The sequence below is a fragment of the Aphelocoma coerulescens genome, chromosome 2, assembly GCF_041296385.1.
Source record: "Aphelocoma coerulescens isolate FSJ_1873_10779 chromosome 2, UR_Acoe_1.0, whole genome shotgun sequence".
In the NCBI taxonomy this organism is placed as follows: domain Eukaryota; kingdom Metazoa; phylum Chordata; class Aves; order Passeriformes; family Corvidae; genus Aphelocoma; species Aphelocoma coerulescens.
The window spans coordinates 15,369,477-15,388,932 of record NC_091015.1 but is presented as its reverse complement, the minus strand read 5'-3'; the positions used below and the strand labels follow the sequence as shown (position 1 = coordinate 15,388,932).

Sequence of the window (19,456 nt, the reverse complement as noted above, 5' to 3'; positions counted from 1 at the left end):
GCCGGCACCGAACCTCCCCGTCCCTCTGCCCCCGCCCATCCCATCCCATCCCATCCCCGCCCCGCCCCGCCCGTCGCGGGCTCGGCGCCTCCCGCAGCCGCGGCCGCTGAGCGCGGCGGCCCCAGCGCCACCCGCGGGACCTGCGCGGCCGCCCGGAGCGGTGAGTGCCGGCGGCTCGGGGAGGGCGCGGTGGGCAGCTGGAGGAGGCGGGGAGGGGAAGGACGGCGGCGCTCGGAGGTGTCCCGGAGCGGGCGGCGGTTCGCGGCAGCGGGGGGCGCATCCCTCGGGTTCCCATTCTTTGCACCTGCTCGTTCTTCTCTCCCCACCCTGACCGCCGTCTCTGGCGGAGCGTTCTGCCGGCATCCCCCCGGGAGCTCGCCCCGAGCCGAGGTCCCGGGGAAGTTGGTCGGTGCCGCTCGCTGGAGCCGCTCCCCTTCATTCACCACCGGTCGCTGTGGTCCTCTGCGCCCGGGACCGGGGCTCCGGCTGCGGCTCGGGACCGGCTCCTACCGACCCGAGAGGATGTGGCACCAGGGTCTGAAACGCCAAGTGCCGCCCCTCTTGGTATTTATCTGTACTCCCATAGTTACACGGTAGTCAAATGGCTCTTTGGGTTTTTTTACTCTCTGGTGGTTGTTTTAAACCATGTCCTGTTGCAAAGGAGACAAAAACCCAGCTGTTCTGTCAGAAGGAGATCTGTGCTGTTATGTCATTTCATAATTGCCTCAGAATTGCAAATCATGGCCTTAGTCTGTCACTGGATCTGTGCCAAATGACTCTTGCATCTATTAAGGATGGGTGGTTGTTTGGTTTTTTTCGGATTTTTTTTCTTTGGTGTTTTGGTTTTTTTTGGGGTTTTTTTGTTGTTAAGAGTTGAGAATAATGGCTTTTTATTGGCATGGACTGTACATGTTAAGTTTCTCCAGCCCATGTCTTTAAGTGAACACACAATCTAACTATCTAACTGTTCTAAGTAGTCAGTCTGATTCACAGAGTCAAGACATTAAATCTTGGCTAATGACAATGAGAATTGTGTCCTGCTGAAAAGTATTCAGCTGCACTTCTTTGCGTGAGCTGAAGCAGTTTCTCACTGTTACTTCAGAAGTTCCGATTCTGCCCAGAATGGCTGTTCCTTTTTGTGGGTAACAGACACATGGAAAATAGCAACCTTCCGGCTTCAAACTAAACAATATCAGATTAATGACAGAGAAGGGCTCTACAGATCAGAGATGCAGCCGCTTGCAGAGCCTTAATTTGTGCCAGCACTTGGTTTGTAATCACAGAGGCTAGACCTGCCCTACCCTACTATGCTGTGCAGTTTTACCACTCACCATGGTACCACTTGGAGGAAAAAGTGTGGTCCTGCCAGTTATTCCCTTTTCCAAGGATGCTTAGGGCAGCAGGAGGAAGTTGAGGCAGACTGCTGCCTTGAGGTCGAGAAGCTGGGCATGGCTGTGCCCCTCAAGGCAGGGTCATCTCTAAGCTGCGCCACCAGGGCACATTAGAATACCAACTAAAAGACCAATTTAGTCTGTCATTTCAAAGGCTGGGCCCTCTGCATCCTCCCTTCCTATGCTGATGTTCAGTATTTCTCCATGCTGCAGCATGTCTTTGCCAGCTTTTGGAAAAGACAGATCTTTCAGGGTCTGCCAGGCTGTGTGTATCAACTGGCATATTACGGTACTATATTGTTCTTTAGATGCATAACTTCACTGGCCTCTTATGACCTAAAAAAGCACACAGAAAATAAACAAGGGCATATTGTTCAGTGGGAAGGATGCAGAAAGTTCTTCTGTGTTAGCTTTTAGTTAGGGAAACATTACTTTTAAGTGTTTCTCCTGATTGTCGGAGGAGTGACATGGCACATGTGAGCTTGTTTTTTGCCAAGCAAGCTCTGTTTGGAAGGTGAGGCATTTCTGAACTTCTTGATCACCTTGGAACTCGTAACAAATGCATAGCAAAGTCCTGCCCAAATCTTCTAATTAATTTGGCCAGAGGCCATCCTAATTAACCTTTAGGGAGTTCAGGGGTGGGAGAGCTTGGTATGAAACAATTGTTCTCTTGTAATTTGCTGTTCACAATGTGTTGACCAAGCCATGAGCTGCATCTCTAAAATCCTCTGGGTCTCTTGCTGAAGCCATTACACCAGTTTATTTGTTTTTTAACAGATGTTGTTTTCTAATCCTCGGGTGGAAAGGGTTACCTTACTTTCTGGAACCTTGTTATTGTGCTTTGTTGCAAGGGCCAGTGGACTTGGGCTTGCTGGGGAAACTTACTCACCAGTTCCATCTGTGAAGGAAGGGGTTGGTCAGCCTTTCAGCAGTCCTGATGCGATTGTTAAGGTCTCTATGTGAACTGATGACATCTTTTCACATCTACCTAGAAATAACCCTCAGTTCTTCTGGTATTGGCAGTGCCTGCAGGGAACAAAATGCCGCGGGAGCCTCTTTGCCCAAGTGTATTAGAGTTAGGATATTAATGGAATTTGTCAGCCATAACTTGGACTGTCTCAAATGGTGAGGCAAGGGAAAAAATCTGAGATAGTCGAAAAAAGGAAAAAAAGTTAAAGGCTGGGTTCTGCTTTTTGAAAACGCTGATGGCACCGTGCAAGTCACTAAGAGTGTGATGAAGGGGGAAAAATGAACAGCTGTTTCTGAAATTTCAGGATGGTCCATCTTCCTCCTTGTGATGATGACTGATCACCTTGTTCCTCCAGGGGCTTATCTGTGCTCAGGAACTGAGTCACCCTTCACCAGCCTGGGCTTACCTTACTGGTGGGCAGCCCTGCCCAGCACACACCGTGCCTCAGCAGCACAGCACTGCTTGTGTGTAGCTTTCTCAAGCATCTGTCTAGTTTTTTCTATGCTAATGCATAAAAATGCTACTTTGGCATTTATTTTCTGATGGAGCGAGGGGTCGGGGGGAAATCCTGCTGAGACTACGAGTCAGGACACACAGATCCAAGAAAGAAAGATCAAAGGCATCTGTAATACAGGAAGAAGCAGAGGGTCAATCCGGAAGAGAGGGCATTTGATTATACGTGCAAGGGTAATAGAAAAGGGATAACACACAGGAGAGGATGGTGATGTCCGAAAATGAGTAAACAAACAGATGTGTAAGACTATGCTGAGAATTTACTTACTCCAGAAGACACAATCCTTATCTCTTTGAAAGAAGAGAAGACCACACCAACCTTGGAATGCTTCTGCTCCCAGCTACATTTGTGAGCAGGAAAAAGTGTTTGTTTACAGATCACTCCTCCATGAGTCCTGGCCTGATGGGCCAGCCCATCCTGCTGTGATTAGTAGGATGCTAATGTGTGTAATCCTTTTGATCACAGAGCCCAGGCTCTATAAGTCATGTCACTGTCACCTCAAAGAAGTTCAGCCATGTGATGGATCCCTTATTAAAAATTTTTGCTTTGAAAGATTTAATGCAGTTATTATTGGGATCCTTTATTCTATTTTTTTTCTTTTGTCTTATACAGATGGGGAGCTTTTCTATTAAAAAAAATACAAACAATAGTACTTATTCATGAAGTTCTAATGTGGGAGTAGCTTATTAGTACTTTGCCCATAGGTACTTTAGGTGGGATGATTAGCCCATAATGTCTTGATTTTAAGATGTGAGCAACAAATATGATTCCCTGTGCTTTGTTCCACCAGAGTGGACTGCTCCATGCAAAACTGTAAACAGCATGGAAATGTTCATCTGGTCCTGAAAAATATCCTCTTCTGCAGTTCCTCTTTGGGAGGGAAAGAGTTGACTAATTATGCTTTGTGTAATAAATGTACTATTTTGTTCTCCTGTTGTGACAGACAAAAGCTGTCATTTGAGGAAATACACCATATGCTGCCAATTAGTGTAAGGACTGGTTATATCTGGAGCACAGAGTATCAGTGAGTGCTCTTTAACAATTGCTCCTTCTCTGAAAAAAATCTGGACCAGTTTCATTGGACTAATGTGCTGGTCTATCATCAGTGAAAGCAAGCTGTTGACATTTTGAAAACCAGCTAATACAAACAGTGGTATCTGTGCATGCTTGGACGTATCCTCTCTCCCCGTTATGCATTTACTTCTATTTGGATGCTTTTGAGCCTCAGCCTATCAGGGCTCAGTCAGGGCTGGATTGGTCCATGGCAAATTAAAAAATCAAGCTTATTTCAGATACCAACTCCCATCCATCCAGAGTCAGACATGTTTTTCAGCAGTGTGAACCCAATACTCAAACACCCACATTACTTTAAAAAAATAATCTCTCTCTCTCTACCATTTTTTCTTGATGAATGCAAGAAAGCAGAGTCTGAAACCTCCTAACAAACGGCAGCACCTGGAGAGCAAATAATGATCTCATTCAGATCTGCCCCAGGAGATGCTCTGTACTCTCTCTCTCATGCCATGGTGGGTTTGCAGATGCATCTGCAACGATGAGACACAAGACAGGAATAACTACCTTCTGAGAGTTAAATAAACTCTTTAAGACTTGCTCCTCTCATCCTCCCCACTTCCTAATTTTATTGGAGACACATTGTATCATTAATTTCTTCTCTGGCACAGTTCCTCAGGATTTCAGTGAGGTCTTTTTGCTCAAAGAATGCAAAGAGGATGTGAGCTGTAATTTTCACTGTCTGTGAATCTCTGTGTTAGAGAAAAAATGTGAACTCTCCTGCCCACAGGTAATGTGAGCTAAACACAAAAATTCACATATTTCTTTTTAATTTCTTTGAGGTGAATGGGAGGGACTGACCTGGGAAGACATGCAGAGCCAACATAAAGTTGGCTCATCTTCCAGCAATGACTTTGGCATGTCTTCCTCCCGTGTAGTCTGCAGAGATGATTATGCATGTAGCACTAGTGGCTTTGAAGCCTTCAGTACAGCATTGACTGTAACGGGAGCTTGGTTAAAGCTTTGCCTGGTGCATATCTGTGATCTGATAAGAGTCCTTTGGTCAGGACCCCATTCCGATGCCTCCACTCAGCTCATCAGCTGCCTCTTCTCTGCTCAGGAGCCTTCCAACCATAGTGTGTGTTTTGTGTCTCAGCCTCCTGTCCCTCCCATCCCTGGAGGAGAGGCAAAGTTTCTTTTCTACCCCTGTGCCAGACCTGCTCCCCCTTAGCATTCCCCTCACTCTTCCCTGCAATGCAGAGATGTCAGGAAAGGAGGGTGGATGGGGAGTTGCAGCAGGAGGGGCTGGGGATAGAGGGAAAAGCCACCTTGAGGTGAGGTGACTATTTGTAACACTGAGAGACTCGTATGTAAGAGTTTTGATTTTCTTGGAAATGTGTGGGGCATGCCAACAAAACAGTAACTTTTGTGGGAGGAAGGCAGAGGAAGAACATCAAAAAGTTTAGTTTCCATCCCAAATCTCTTGTTTCTGAGGCAGGATTGCTTAATCTGCACCATTTCTGATAGATTTTCATTTAATCTGTTCTTGAAAACCTGTATTGGTTCACGGCCTGCCAGCATAAACAGTGGATAACTATCATTATGGTTAGACAGTTCCTCCTAATCATCTAAATCACCCTTGCTGCCTCCTAAGTCAGTCCCTTTGGTTTTCCACATCCACAGGGAGTAGGATGAGATTATTGCTGCCTTTTAGCAGCCTGACATATTTAAAACTTGTTATCGTCTCTCATTCTCTCACCCTCATTCCCCCACACTTTTATTCCAACTAAACAAGCCCACTTCTTGTACCCTCTTCTCTAGGGGTCACACTTGGTTAAATTTTTTTTCATTCCTGTGAACATCTTGATTGAGGTAGGGCCCAAACTGGATATAGGGCTGAGAGGAGAAAAGAGGCTGATGTGTGATGCTCCTCTAGATATATTCCAAGATTATTCACCTGTGTGTACCAAGCGCTGCACTGCTCTTATCATGAAACCATAGAACTGTTAAGGTTGGAAAAGATCTCAAAGATCATTGAGTCAAATGATGTCTTTCCTCTGGCTCTAGCCCCAGAGACTCTTTTGCTGTACTACTCTGTTTTGTACTTTTGCATGTCATCCTCCTTCTTCCACATGTGTTTTTACTCCTGCCTGTATTGAATTTCAGTCATTCATTTCAGACTGAGTCTCTGATTTATTAAGATTTTATTCTAATTTTAATCCCTGAAAATGTTCACAGCATTCCCTAGAGATTTGTAATTGTAATCTACCTCCTAATTTACAAGTCGTTAATGGAAATATCAAATAGAGCAAGACCCCAGGCACAGCCCTTATGTGTCTTTTCAGGTTGACATTGGACTTACAACTGTTCCTTGAGTACAGATTTGATGCATTTGTATGCCTGCCCACAGTAAATTATACCTCAATTGTATTCACCTGGTTTGCATATAAGGCTATCACATGCATTCATCAAAGCTTTCCTCATTCCAACGTGTGACTTCTACTGTTTTTTTCCTCTCTAGTCACTATGCTCCCAGCTCCATCAAAGAAGAAAATTAAATAGATTAGGCTTAATTTGTTCTTGACAAGTCTGTATTTTCTGTTTCTCATGACTTTATCATGTGGGAGTGGATGCAGCTGCAGTGCAAGGCAGCAAGCAGGGAGATGGAAAGTCTTCTTGGATCACACACTTGCTCCCTCCTGCTCCACAATAAACCAACACTTGTTATAAGTATTTACAAGTGGATTGAATACTAATTTTTCTGATTTGATATCAAAGCATGGCTGTTTGGTCTATGATACCCCAGATCTGTCTCCTTCCCCCTTTTGTTTGAAGTTAGATAATATGTTTACCCTTCACTCATCCTTTGAGAATTTCTAGAAGGTATTTACTCACTGCTTGGAGGCAGCCCTGACTAGTTTCCTACTCCTTCCTTACTCCTAGCCTATGCTTAATTAAGTCCCGCCAAGTTGAATACATCCAACTTGCATTAATATTCTCCAATCTTTTTCTCCTGTGTTCTAGAGTATCTTTGCATTACATATCTAACATTTGATCACAGTGAACATTATTGTTGAAGGCTCTTCAGCCACATGAATTTTATCTTTCCCAATGGGGCATGTGTCTGCAAGTCAGTGGATGTGGTGCTGGTTGTTTCCGTAGCAGAGGGCAGGGGCATGGCACTCTGCAGTGGCTGCATGCACATCAGCACTGCAGCCTGCTGGTTACAGTCCCATCTGACTTTACTGTCCCCCAAAAAATGAAATTAGCAAGGTAAAAGCTTTGTTTAATGTGCTTTTGATAGGCTGTTTTATATGGACACATGCAAAGCCAGAAACAGGAGCAATTAAAATGTCCAAAGACTTATATATTCTCCTGGGATGTAGCTTAGGGTTATATTTAGACAGAGCAAGTAGCACCATCTAGTATTAAAACAATCATAAGAACCTGTTTTCCATTGCTGTAGTCTGTCAGGCTTTTATCACTTGATCTGAGACTTTCAGGTTGTGTCTCTCTCTCAAGCTAAGTTTATTTTAATATTGTCAGCTAAACCAATTCAACCATTTCCAAGAGAAACTAGGGGGAAGGAGAGAAGGAATGTTGTTTTGCCCACATTAGAAAGGGGAAAGAAAATAAATCCTCCAGCTTTTTGATTGAGAGCTGCGGTGCCATCATGTTCAGGAACAGGATCTATGGTGACAAGGCTTGGAGACATCTGTGCATGTTCTTGGCAGACTCGTCTCTGTTTCGAGCTATTCCATTTTCTCAAGACTTTTCTGCCCCAGCCTCTGGTGCTGAGCAGCCCACCTGTGACCCAGCCCTGTGCTCATGCCCTAACTGCTCCAAGGGATGTGCCAGCAGAGCATGCCTGTGTAGCACCAGCCCAGGGCTGTGCTGCTCAGTGGGATCATCCCTGTAATGACAGCTCCTGCTTCTTCCAGGTATAGGTGAGATGGGGTCTCAAATCTGCAGAGAGCAGGCACGGAGGTGCTTCTGCTGGAAGTGTAGACAGGACAGTAGGTGTTCATTAGGAGGGGAAGGAAGAAATTGGGGTGACAGATGCAAACTGAGAACTGGCCAGCAGAAGCTGTGAGGGGTGCAGCAGGAAGGACAGGCTGACTGCCACAGTGGTGGGTTGTGTGGGAAGAGTGGCTGAACTGGTGGGACCAGGAGACAGGAGGGCAGGGAAGGGACGCTGGAGGAGAAGGGGAGGACGGCAAGAAGGATTGGTGAGTGTGGGATGGGGGAAAGGAAGGCACTGGGGTACATGGTAGTGAGGAGTTAACAGGGGCAGGGGGATATGGGGCTTCCTGGACAAAAATGTTGGATTAGATGGGCAGAGGAATGTAGGAAAGCACAGTACAGAAATTACTGCAACTAGTTTTTTTGGCTCATCCCATGCCTTCATTGTGTGGACAGCTATTTGCCACACTTAGGTTGATGTGCAGAGGTACCAGGTTCTTGCAGCAGTTGCTCTGAATGTACCTAGTTCATTTTAAAGCTAAGTCCTTCAGAAAATCAGGTTGTAAGCACTTCAGAATGGATGCCTAGAGTGGAGAGGGTTGTTTTCACTTTAGTCTGTCTGCATAAATACTTCTGTCTGGCACATGTCTGATATGAAATGGGAATAATGTCACCCAGACGTGAGTGAAGATAAGCTAGTTTAATGTGTGACCCATCTAGATAATATGCTTTGTAATTCAGATGCCTGTTAGTAACTATGTCTTCAGAACAGTGTTTGAATAGCTGCTGCAGAGACAACCCAGGAAGAACTAGCATCACCTGGCCTGCACACCAAATGAGGCAGAAGTCCTGCAGAATTTGGTAGCCTCAAGTCACGTAATTAGAGACTGCAGCAAATTGTGCGTCCATGCGGGGTGCCTTGATTTTGGCAATTCTTGATGTTGTAGGCTTCATTTCACAGTATGAATAATTTTCCTTCAATGTTTTCTTTTCTTGAAAGTTGTTACAAAATCTTTTACATTATTATTATAAATATTTCTAAATAAATCAGGTATAAATAGAGGTGGGCAGGGCAAATCACACCCAAGAAGGACTTCAGGAGTTGTATTCAGCCAATTAAAGAGTTGACACCTTCCCCTTTATTTCAAGTAGTAGAGGGCAGGAGAGATATTACAGAGGGCAACCAGGGCCAAATCCTCTATCATTTCTGGTCTCCCACCCAATATGTGCCTGCTGTACTGAGACACTCTCTGGAACTTGGGCTAAAGGAAGGAGCCTGCCAAGGGGCTCCTGAGAGTACCATGAAGGGAGGATTCAATGCCATGCAAGTCATTTCAGAGCATGGAGGTAAGACTTGCTTCTGCCACTGCTGCAAGCGTTGGCATTCGTCATGACTGGTACTGGTCATCATACAGATGGTGGTGGTATCCCCCCCCAAAGTAACAAGGCTTGGGAACTCCTGCTAGGGAACTACAGACAAAAGCAGATCATAAATAGAAAACTGTGTTTCCCCCACTGAGAATGAGTTCCAGAAGCAGCTCAGAGGAAACTAGAACCAAATTTCTTCATGGTGTTTATCAGGAGTGCTTTGGGCTTTTCTCAGGCCAGAGGTGAGATCTGTGCACATGGATGGAGCACCCCAAGGTGAGGTGCTCTGACAACGTTTCCATCTGGTGATCCCATTGTGTCCTGCCTGCTCAGGCTGTGGGTCCCCATTGTGTGTGTCCATATGGGGGCTGATGCTGATTTCCGCTGTTCACGCTTGTTTCTTTGCATCTGAGAGTGCTGTTGAGAAGTTTCCAGAGAAAAGCTTGGCCACTGTTTCCAATGTAATGCGGAGTTGTACTGGCGCTGGGGACAAGTCGGAAACGCTGGCAAGATAGCAGGCATCCTCAGGAAGCAAAGCCTATCAGAAAGCACTGATGTCATTGGCAAACAAAACAAATGAGGGCTGGAAAAACAAACTGTTTTGCAGCGTTGTTGATACTCCCTCAAATTAGAAGCTCTGCACAGCCTTTACTCTGCAGTCCAGTCTGACAGATTATTTACATGACAATGCTGCAGCAATGGTTTTGTTGGTCCTGCCAAAACAATTCCTTTGATTTTATTTTTTAGGTTTATTTATCTAAGGGAAGGCGGGGTGAGTGTCCTGGAACTCTAGTCAGATTCAGAAAGCTGGCCAGTATCCTTGCAGATGATGGGTGCTGACATGGTTGATATCCTGCAGGCTTTGATCAGGCAGGACCTCTGGCTTTCCTGTCCCTGAGCAGGTCTGATGCAGGAGATGCTACTTCCTCATGACTTCTGCACAGCCTTTCAAGGCTGTATCTTGACAATGTCCCAGCTAGTGGCCACCTGCCACCACTGCTACTGGCTCCTTGGAGCTTGTGCCATGAGCATGGAGCTTCTTCCCCTTGGTTGTTCCCACTGCAGCGTTGTGATGGGCATAGTAATAGCATCCTTCTCCCAGATGGGCCTCCCCACCACACAGAACACCATGGGGTTTCCTCTTCTACACATTTTGCAGAGTTTGCAGAGCAGGAGGAGACGGTCATACCAGTTTCTCATGTCACACTTCCACTTGTTGCTCCTCACCACTGGTGCCCAAAGAAGGATCAGAGTAAACCCCATGGGCTGGAGGTTTCTTACCCACTCACCTTTGCCTCTCTGATGGCTGCAGTGGGCAGCAGAGAGGGGGTTAAGCTCTGCTCCAAGCCAGCCCGATAATAGCAGGAAAAGCACATTTCTTCCTTGCACCTGTGAGCGCTTCGATGGGCTTTCTGCTGTGTATGGCAGTCACATTGGATCTTTCTCTTGTTAGAAGCTGAACAGCTCTAGCAGCCAGCTGTTCCCTTTGCTCTGCTCATACCTGGCTCCTTGCACAGTCCAGGCAGGGGGTGGATGGAGAATCAGCTTTTTAGGTCAGCATTCAAAATAACCCACAAAGCCTTCCCTTCCTTCCATGAGGGAAGGGTCCCGCTCGTCCCTGCTTTCTGCCTGCTTGTACTTACTGCTGGCTCACCTACTCAGAGCTCTTACTGGGAATTTGGAGTTCTGTTCTAGCAAGGGCTAATATCTGCAGCAGAGAGCTTTATTTCTCTGTTTTTAAAGAGTATGTAGTGTTACATATGTGAAAAGGGAGGAGATTCATTAAGCTCTAGGGACAAACCGGTTTAGGTGTTCAGGAGGCTCTCAGGCTGGAAAGCCACTTCTGCAGTGTTCCAGGTTAAATTGTGGCTCTGCATAAAAATCGTGCCTGTTTTTCTACACTGTGATCTCTCCTCAGGCGAGTGCTGTGGCTGCTGTGGGCAGCACAGCACAGAGGCGGCTGGAGGGTCCCTGTGTGCCCAGGAGCTGCATACCAGGCTGGCCTAGAGCAGCTGGCCAGACCGGCTCCACAGCTGGCACAGCATCCAGGAAACAAGGTGGGACAGAAAACAGATGGGGTGCTGGATAGGCAAAAAGTGGCCATAACACATAGAGTGCTGCAGCACAGAAACTGGTTTATATATTAAGCCAATCCACTTCTGTGTGTATGTAGGCTGAGGTTTAGTACTAATAAACGTGCAGCAGCCATCTCAGCAGTTGCTCCGTTTCAAGTAAATCCTTGTGAACAGTAATGAACAGACTTCTCCCTTTCTTCATGGCCAAGAAGAGCATTAGAGACCAGTGTATAAAATGCACTTGCTTGTCATGATCTTTGCAGAGACAGTCTCCTTTTAAGCAGCTGCCACTGCATCCTCTGATGGACCTGCTACTACTAAGGACACGCAGTACTCACTAGACATGTTAAATGAACTCTTCATGCAGGGAAAATCATCTTGTGTTTTATATTTTACATAAATCTATTTCTGTGTATTTTACCTTTTTAATCCACCTTTTTAAAATTTCTTTCTTTTGGCAACACTGTTCAAACGGGGAGGAATGTATCAGGATGGGTCCATTGTTCTGTACAACCTTCAGAACAGAACATTACCTTCCACACATTTTAAAACTCTGGAAGGACGGGTATTCTATAATGGCCGTAATAAGCTGTGAGAGTGGTATAGACAATAGAGGCTGTTTTCAGCCAACTAATTCACTTTGCTGGATCTTCACTCTAGTCAGTGCAGAATTGAGGGCTGTTACTGGGGAAGAAAAATCTTGACTGTCCTGTGTCTTGGAAATCCTTGAGACAGAATACACATGGGAATCACGTGTTGTTTCCAGCCGTGTTACACAGTGGAAGTGTGCTGTAAAAACAGCATACTTGAAATCTTAGGTTTTGTGTTATTCTAGCTGAGGATTGCAGAAGGCCAATGCAGGGAGAAAAGAAAAGTAATCTGTAAAAAGGACTGTTAAGGTGGGGTATTGCATGATGTTACCTGGGTTTCTCATGTGGTTGCATAATTTGTTTTTGTTCTTATGCATATTTTTTCCTTGTTCATGTGAACATTTTTATTCATTGGAATATGCAGAGCTGTAGGGAGAGGCTTATTGCTCTGTAATCCACCCCCTCATTCCGCAGCAACTTAATACAGAGCACACCTCTCCATGACTGGAGAAAAACAGTTTTCGAAGGAAGTGCCTGCCCAAGTGGGCTTACCTCCAGTGCAAAGTTTTTATTTTGAGATCGCATTAGTGAAATCTGAAAGCTGCAATCACCAGTGAATTCTTGAGTGAAAGGGACTGAGTCAACAGCAGCAGCACAACATCTGCTGCTTGGCTGAGTGCAGGGAGGTGTATTGTCTAGGGAAGGACAGCACATGAATCATCAGCATCTGTATGCACTTTGCTTCATCTATTTTATTAAAAGGGAGGAAAAACTGAGTCCAGGGGATGAGACTCTTAGCTTCAGTAGCCTACTGGCTGATCAAAGATATCTTTCCTTGTCTAAAGTGGTCTTCTGCTTGTTTTTTGGTTTTATTTTGTAGTGATGGGTCCAGCTGGAAAGAGCTTTCTGATGGCACAGCTGTGAGGGAAACCAGCACAACATGTTCAGTGTCGAAGACCTCCTGATTTCTCATGGATACAAATTGTCAAAAAATCCCCCTGTTTCATATGAGAACAGGTATGATGGATGCCGGCATGAAATCACAGGGAACAGATCTGCTCAGAGAACAACACTGAACGGGATTGAAGCAGAATCCAGAGCTGGGGTGTACAGCAAAAAACCTCTCGTGAAAACCAGCTCCAGCAGCACTGAAAGCAGCCATGGGAGCCAAGGGAGGCAAGCAGGTCCTGGTTACCACCATGACCTTCAGGGTTTGTCCACTTTTCATACTTCAGAAGGGGGGTAAGTTTCAGCATCATGCCATGGCTTTGCTTTCTCTTTCTTTTGTTCTTGACAGAAAAACTAATCATGACTCTAACCCTTTACACCATCTTCTGTGATCCTTTCCTGCTCCCATCCTAGTAACCATTTCCATTCACTGGATGTCCACATCCAGTGACACATGCATTCACCTTCTGCTAGAGAAAGGCCTTTGAGAATAGTGGGATAATAGGAAGTGGCTGAGTGTGGGAAAATATGTTTTACTAATGTGGTCTGTATCAGAAAGGCCTTTCTGATGGACTTAGGAAAGCTTAATCCTAGCACGGGGGAAAAAAATGGGGGGAAAAGGTCTTACTTTTCTTCGGTTCTAAAAAACTGCACCCAGCTTCTTCTCCCACATAGATTTTGCAGTGGATTCAGCCACACGCAGCTCTTGGTGGGTGTTCCTACATGCAGTGAGGACTTGCTTGTTCTCCTAAGGCTGCTCTCGTGGAGTAAGCATGAGAAGGTGCCTGTGCACTTCTATTTTAAAACGGCTCCAAGCCAATGGAAGCTCTTGTTGTCACTCCATAGAACGTGCTTGTACAACCATGGCTTGCTCAGCTCCGAGTACGTGCACACCGGGGCTGGGGCCAGCTGGGCAGGAAGAGCTGTGTGTACACACCGACGCTCGGCCATTGTTCTGCAGCTATTTGAGTGCTGCAGATGAACAAAGGAAAGGGGCTTGAGCAGGACTGGAAGCCAGCCCAAGTATGACGATAGTTTACAAGGAAAAGCCCCTTCCTCCTGCCGAGTGGGCTTGAAACTGAAAGCAGGGCAAAACACCATTGCCTTGGGAGCTTGTCCTCTTACAAAGACCTTCAGTAACGTGTGGCAAAGCCATGTGTCCCCTTACAGCTGGGCTTGTCTGCTCTTTCCCTTCACATCTCTTCCCCTTGCAAGTCTGTTTGCCTGGAGCAGGAATGGCTGCTGCTTGACAGCTAGGATAATGGGCAGGAAGAGATGTGAACCCTCTAAAGCAGTCATAGGGCAGCAAGTCCTGGTGAAGGTCTCCAGGTGGAACCTAGAGAGAAGGAAGGACAGAACACTGATGTAAAGGTAATTGGGAGGATGCTTCCTAGTGTGTTTTGGATGAAGTAAACTGGACAGCAAAAAAAGTAAGGAAAGATACTGAAAAAGAATGAAAGGGAAAAAGGTTTTGAAGCAGGGGAAGAGAGCATGCAGTGGTGCTGAGGAAGCTAGTGCTGAGTTTGCAATGTGGAGAAATACTGGTGTGAAGAAGATCTGGCTATGCAAGGCTGGAAGCTACCACAGCAGTGCTGCTCCTGCACCCTGTTAGTCAGAGCCTGTGTGGATGCACAGGGGTTTGGGAGGGCTGCTGCCTCCCTGCTTCCCACTCGTCTGGGTGCATCTGCAGGGGCTCACACATCTGCTCACACATCTTGGATATGGCAGAGATATCTGTAATTGCTGGCCTTGGCTAAATACAAAATAATGCTCTCTAACAGTTTAAACATCTCTTTCTAAATGCAAGGGGTGGGACCTGCCAGTCTACAGCATAGTTAAATATTATATCCTGGTTTTGAAAAGTGGCTTTTCCATACAAAATAGGGAACACAACCCTGGAAATGGCTTTGTCACACTTTCATAAAAATAGAAATATTTTCTTGCTATTATTATTACAACAAACTCTGATTCCCAGTGAGCCCACTGGGAGCTCTCACAAGGCACTAGCAGCTGGGAAAACCTTTGTATTATCCCTTCCTTGCCATGCCTGGCAGTGTGGAGTGCCTCCGGTGTGGAGCGTGACACAGCTGTGGCCTGGCTGGTCCAGGAAGGGAGGAGGGAGCTCTCTGGGCTGGATCTGGGGAAGCCGCAGCTGCAGCACCTGCATGTCAGCTCCTGAGCCCCAGGTGACAGTCCCCCTCCAGATCCAAGGCTGCTGTGTGCGTTGAGCTGCTCTAGAACTGAAGACAAGATACCTGTGATGGCCCAGTTTGGAGTGCCCAGGCCTGTGACAGGTGGGGGCTGTGGTGAACTCCACCAGGCATTTTGATATCGCTGCCTGGTTTCTGGACTGCTGTGGGAAATCAGCTTCTGGCCCCCAGGCTGGGAAAGTACTGCACACTGCAGAGACCTGGGGACAATTTGGGCCCATAGAAGAGACGACCTCCCAGCAAGATTCTCTCTGGGCATTGCAGGCTTCCTGCCACCGTTCCCTGGTGCTGCTTTCCCAGTCAGCACAGAGCAGGAGAGGGCCCAAGCACGCCGTGTATGTCCTTCACAGATGGTGACACCTCCACAACAACTCAGAGCATGGCTCAGGCTCCTTGTCCAGGGAATTATCTACACCATACTGTTGTTTATACCACTGATGTAGAAGAGCTAATAATTTCCCATACATGATGGAAGTGAGTGATGTTGCCAGCCTCATGGCTGCCTTTGCAGGGCTTAGTGTGTTTTGTGATGGGAGGGGATGATGCTGTTGTCTCCTCTTATTAAGATTGTTCTGCTAATCAAACCTTGCTGAGGAGGGTGGAGGCTTCATAGCCGCTGCTTCTGCTGCTTGTGAGGGGAGAGTGATGCCCCAGTGGAATGGGGAAATGGTGTTTGGCTCTATCCTGTTGTTCTTCAGGCAAAGTGTGAAGGAGGGCTGTCCTGGCTGTCCTTGCTTAACTGAGCATTTGGAGACCACACAGTAAAGGTTTGGAAGAGGAAACAAGTCAAAGAAAATAGGAAGGCTGATCCTATGGGTATAGATGAGACTTCTCTCTTCACAGGAGCACTTTGTCCTGATTCTGTTCTAAGCAGAGAGAAGAGGCATTTTGCTTAGTTGTTTGTGTGGGAGGAACTATGTTAGTAGCTAGCAAATTTAGCGATAAATAGATACCATCATTAATGAGATCACCTGCTGGAACAATTAGGAAAGTATACTGGTGTTTTCAAATGCTGGGTCTCAGAAGAGTGTATGTGAGGATAGGATCTCAAAATAGAACAGAAGCTGCCAGTGTCTAGAACAGCCCTCTGAAAATTTTTCCACTGTGCTGACTTTCTTAGCAGTGTTCTTTGTGGGGCACAAAGTCTACACCAGTGCCTGCAGCTCATGCAGGATGAGCTACTGAGTGCCCAACACCTTCCGCTTGCATGCTGGCAGCCAGCAACAGGGACAGACACTCCCTACATAGCCCTGCAGTGGCCTCATTCTGCAGGGTTTGGACTTCGATGCCTGTGCCACACTTCTTCACTTTTGGCCCCATTATCTGCATCATGTGAGGTTCTGCTGGTCCAGCGTCACCCTAGGGGAAATGGGCAGCTTCAACCCACTGCTCTGAGCAAGACAGCAGTCTCGCTGTGAAATGTGGTCATGCAGCCAGTGCAGGGTGGACTGATGGCCTCATTTCTAGTAAAGGCATAAAATTCACAGAAAGCTAGAAATGGTTTTGGGGGGGTTGAACAGTTTTAATTAAATTAACTATATAGAATCAATTCAAAGCACTTTATGAGAGCAAATGTGATACTCCTTAGAAGCAGGCCTGTTAGAAAAGAGTTCATAATGTTAAAATCCACCTCTTTTGTCCCTTGGGACCACTCTGCCCCTGGAACTTAAATCTCCACAGTTGGTCCCATGGGACTGCTCCATCCATGGCACCTCTCCCAGCTGTCAGGCACTTGCAAGCTGCTGTGTCTGTGTGTGCATTTCTTTGTGCGTCAGTACCAGCACATCATGGAGAGGTACGGAATTGTGCAGTGGCACAGTCAGAGATGAGCTGTTGCACAGAGGGCTGTGAAGTCTTCTCTTTGGTGGTGTGTCATGGACACAAAGACTGCACCATGACTGGTACTCAACATTTGGACATCTAGCATTGCTGAGGCGGTAGCGAAGCATTTTAGACTTGGAGTGGCTCTTGGAAGCTTCACCTTCCACCACTTCATTGACTGCAAGACCCAGAAGTGCCACATGTCCTGGAAGGAGGCACTCTGCTGTAGCTGTGGCCACAAGCAGTGTGGTTGTGCTGTGCTGCCCCAGTGCTGCCTGCCTGCCATGCCTGCATGCAGGTGTGCCAGAGCTGCTCTCCATCACTGACAGCAGAGGAGACTTCAGGATGGAGCTGCACTGGAGGGTCCTTGGAGCATCCTCTTGCCACTGCACAGTGCACTGTCATCTTTTTCAGAGGTTTACAGGGTCCTTGATAGAGGCTGGCTGTGTAACCACTTCTAGTGGCTTAGCCAGGACCTAGAGAGACTGATACTGTCTGTCCTATGAGCAGATCTTAGAAAGGACCAGGTTTAAAATGCTCTAAATGCCTGCTTTTAAATGTCTTTTTTACACTCACGTTGCAATGATGACATAGTACAGGTTACATGGTGGATTGTATCATGTTCTGAAATTCATTACTGGACCCTAGTTGTTAATCTTTAAAAATAAATTTAGTATTTTAAACAGCTTTTAATAAGTGGAAAAGCAACCTTTCTGTTGATAAGAATTTGGGTTTACTTTGTGGGGGTTTTTTTAATGGTGAATTAAGCTTTGCAACATCACTGGAAATTTAAAAATCAGGATTTTTAGGTACTTTTCTAAGAGATGCTGCCACTTAAGCAGGAATAATTTCAAAGAAGTCTGATGGCCTGTGCTGAGCAAGATGTCAAACTAAATAATTGTAATGGTCTCTTCTGATCTTGGAATCTATGACTGTACTTCCTGCAATTTCTGTAGACCCTTTTACAATGATGGATAACATCAATCAGAAAGAGCAGCCTGTCCATTCCCTCCTCACTCTTGCTGGACCCTGTTTCTCACCTCATTTAGTAAACACAGATACAGATGGTGCCGCAGCAGTAGGGGGACGAGATGAAAAGGTAGCAGACAGCATTTGTTCAGCTGTATGTTTCCACATGGAAATGTTGGTTGTTACTACGATCACATTCTGATATAGGGGATGTCCTGTTATATCTCACTGATTAATAGAGACATCTGTTCCTTCTTGGGGTTCAGCAGTCGAACTATATTTCGTGCTTTGGAGGCAGAACATTCTGTTCAGAAGTTCAATCTTAATCCAATTGAACTAATATGAACAAGATGCTTCTTATCCCAGTTTGGTTTTAAACTTTTAGACTCATAGGATGAAGTTAATATACATAAAAGAAAATTGCTGTGGATCTGGATGGCTTAATTTTCATTCTGAATTTTGACTTGTAGTATGTCTTCACAAACTCCTATTTAAATAGATCATTGTTTTCAGTAAAAAAGAGCCAGATGACACTGTTTATATACCTTGGGGTGGAGGGAAGAGAAAGAAATTCTTGGGTTCTATCTACATACTTGTCCTATTTCTGTCAATTTTGATTTTTCTTTCCAGTCTTATGCTGGTGGCAGCCATATAGTGTAAAGGCAGTTATATTGTGGGATACCTTAGGTACAAGAATAGCAGAATGCAATTCAAGTAGAAAATTGATTATTTATATAGAAAGGTACCAATTTTGTTCTGCAGGAATGTATAAAACAGTTTACACTCTGTTCAGAACATAGGATCTATTCTGTTCATGTAAATCTGTATTCTGAATTTCTAATCTTCAATAAAATGTCTAATGTCTTTCATATTTCACTAATAGATTCCTTTATTTAAGAATTTTATACTTCTTTTGAAGTATTTTACATTTTAAATATTGGTTCCATCTTATTCAGAACTGTGTTGATACATCACCATTGTTGTGACATGTGTCATTTAATCCAAAGTACCCTGAAGAAATTTGTTCCCTCAGAAAGATGAACAAGAATCGGTTCTGGAACTGACATGTTTAATTTCAGCACTTATACCAGGATGCAAATCGTGTTTCTTACAGAATATATCTTATGAAATCTTACAAAATAGCCATCTATCTGTTCTTCCTACCTCTGCTTCTTGGAATCCTATTAAACTTGAATACCAGAATAATCTCCTTGATATCTATAGATTTTGGTTTAGCAGGGTGCAGAAGTAATTCAAGACAGTCACTTCTGGTTTTCGAATGGTATCTTGGAATCAGGGACTGGCCTGGGTTGGAAGGGACCTTCAAGATCATCTAGTTCCAAGCCCCATGCTGGGGGCAGGGAATTTTCTAATGTCCATCAAGGAGGGCTGTGCATGTTTGCACAGCAGGTAACTGTGTGCTTTTGTCTCTTTCTAACATCTTTGCATACCTAACAACATGTCAAAAGAGCTTCTGTCCCTTCCTTTACCCATGTTAATGACTGACTTTTAAATGCTCTCATTAAAATTGTCATCTGGTTGCAAATAGATTACACAAACCCCATTGGCATAACTCATCATTTGACCTCCTAATGGCCTTACCCAAGCGAGAAGGAACCTGTGCAC

The 19,456-nt window shown here is 45.5% G+C and overlaps 1 protein-coding gene across 4 annotated transcripts in view; it reads left to right on the top strand.

Moving 5' to 3' along the window:
- Nucleotides 1–19,456, top strand: part of JCAD (junctional cadherin 5 associated) — a 60,547-nt gene that overhangs the window by 31,589 nt on the left and 9,502 nt on the right. For 3 of the 4 annotated variants that reach the window (XM_069006558.1, XM_069006555.1, XM_069006557.1), the window contains one exon: nucleotides 12,763–13,124. In XM_069006558.1, coding sequence (XP_068862659.1) covers nucleotides 12,823–13,124 — 302 coding nt within the window. In that variant the 5' untranslated portion in view covers nucleotides 12,763–12,822. Of the gene's footprint in view, nucleotides 1–82; nucleotides 161–12,762; nucleotides 13,125–19,456 lie in introns of those variants that run through there. The other variant, XM_069006556.1, reaches the window with a different exon arrangement.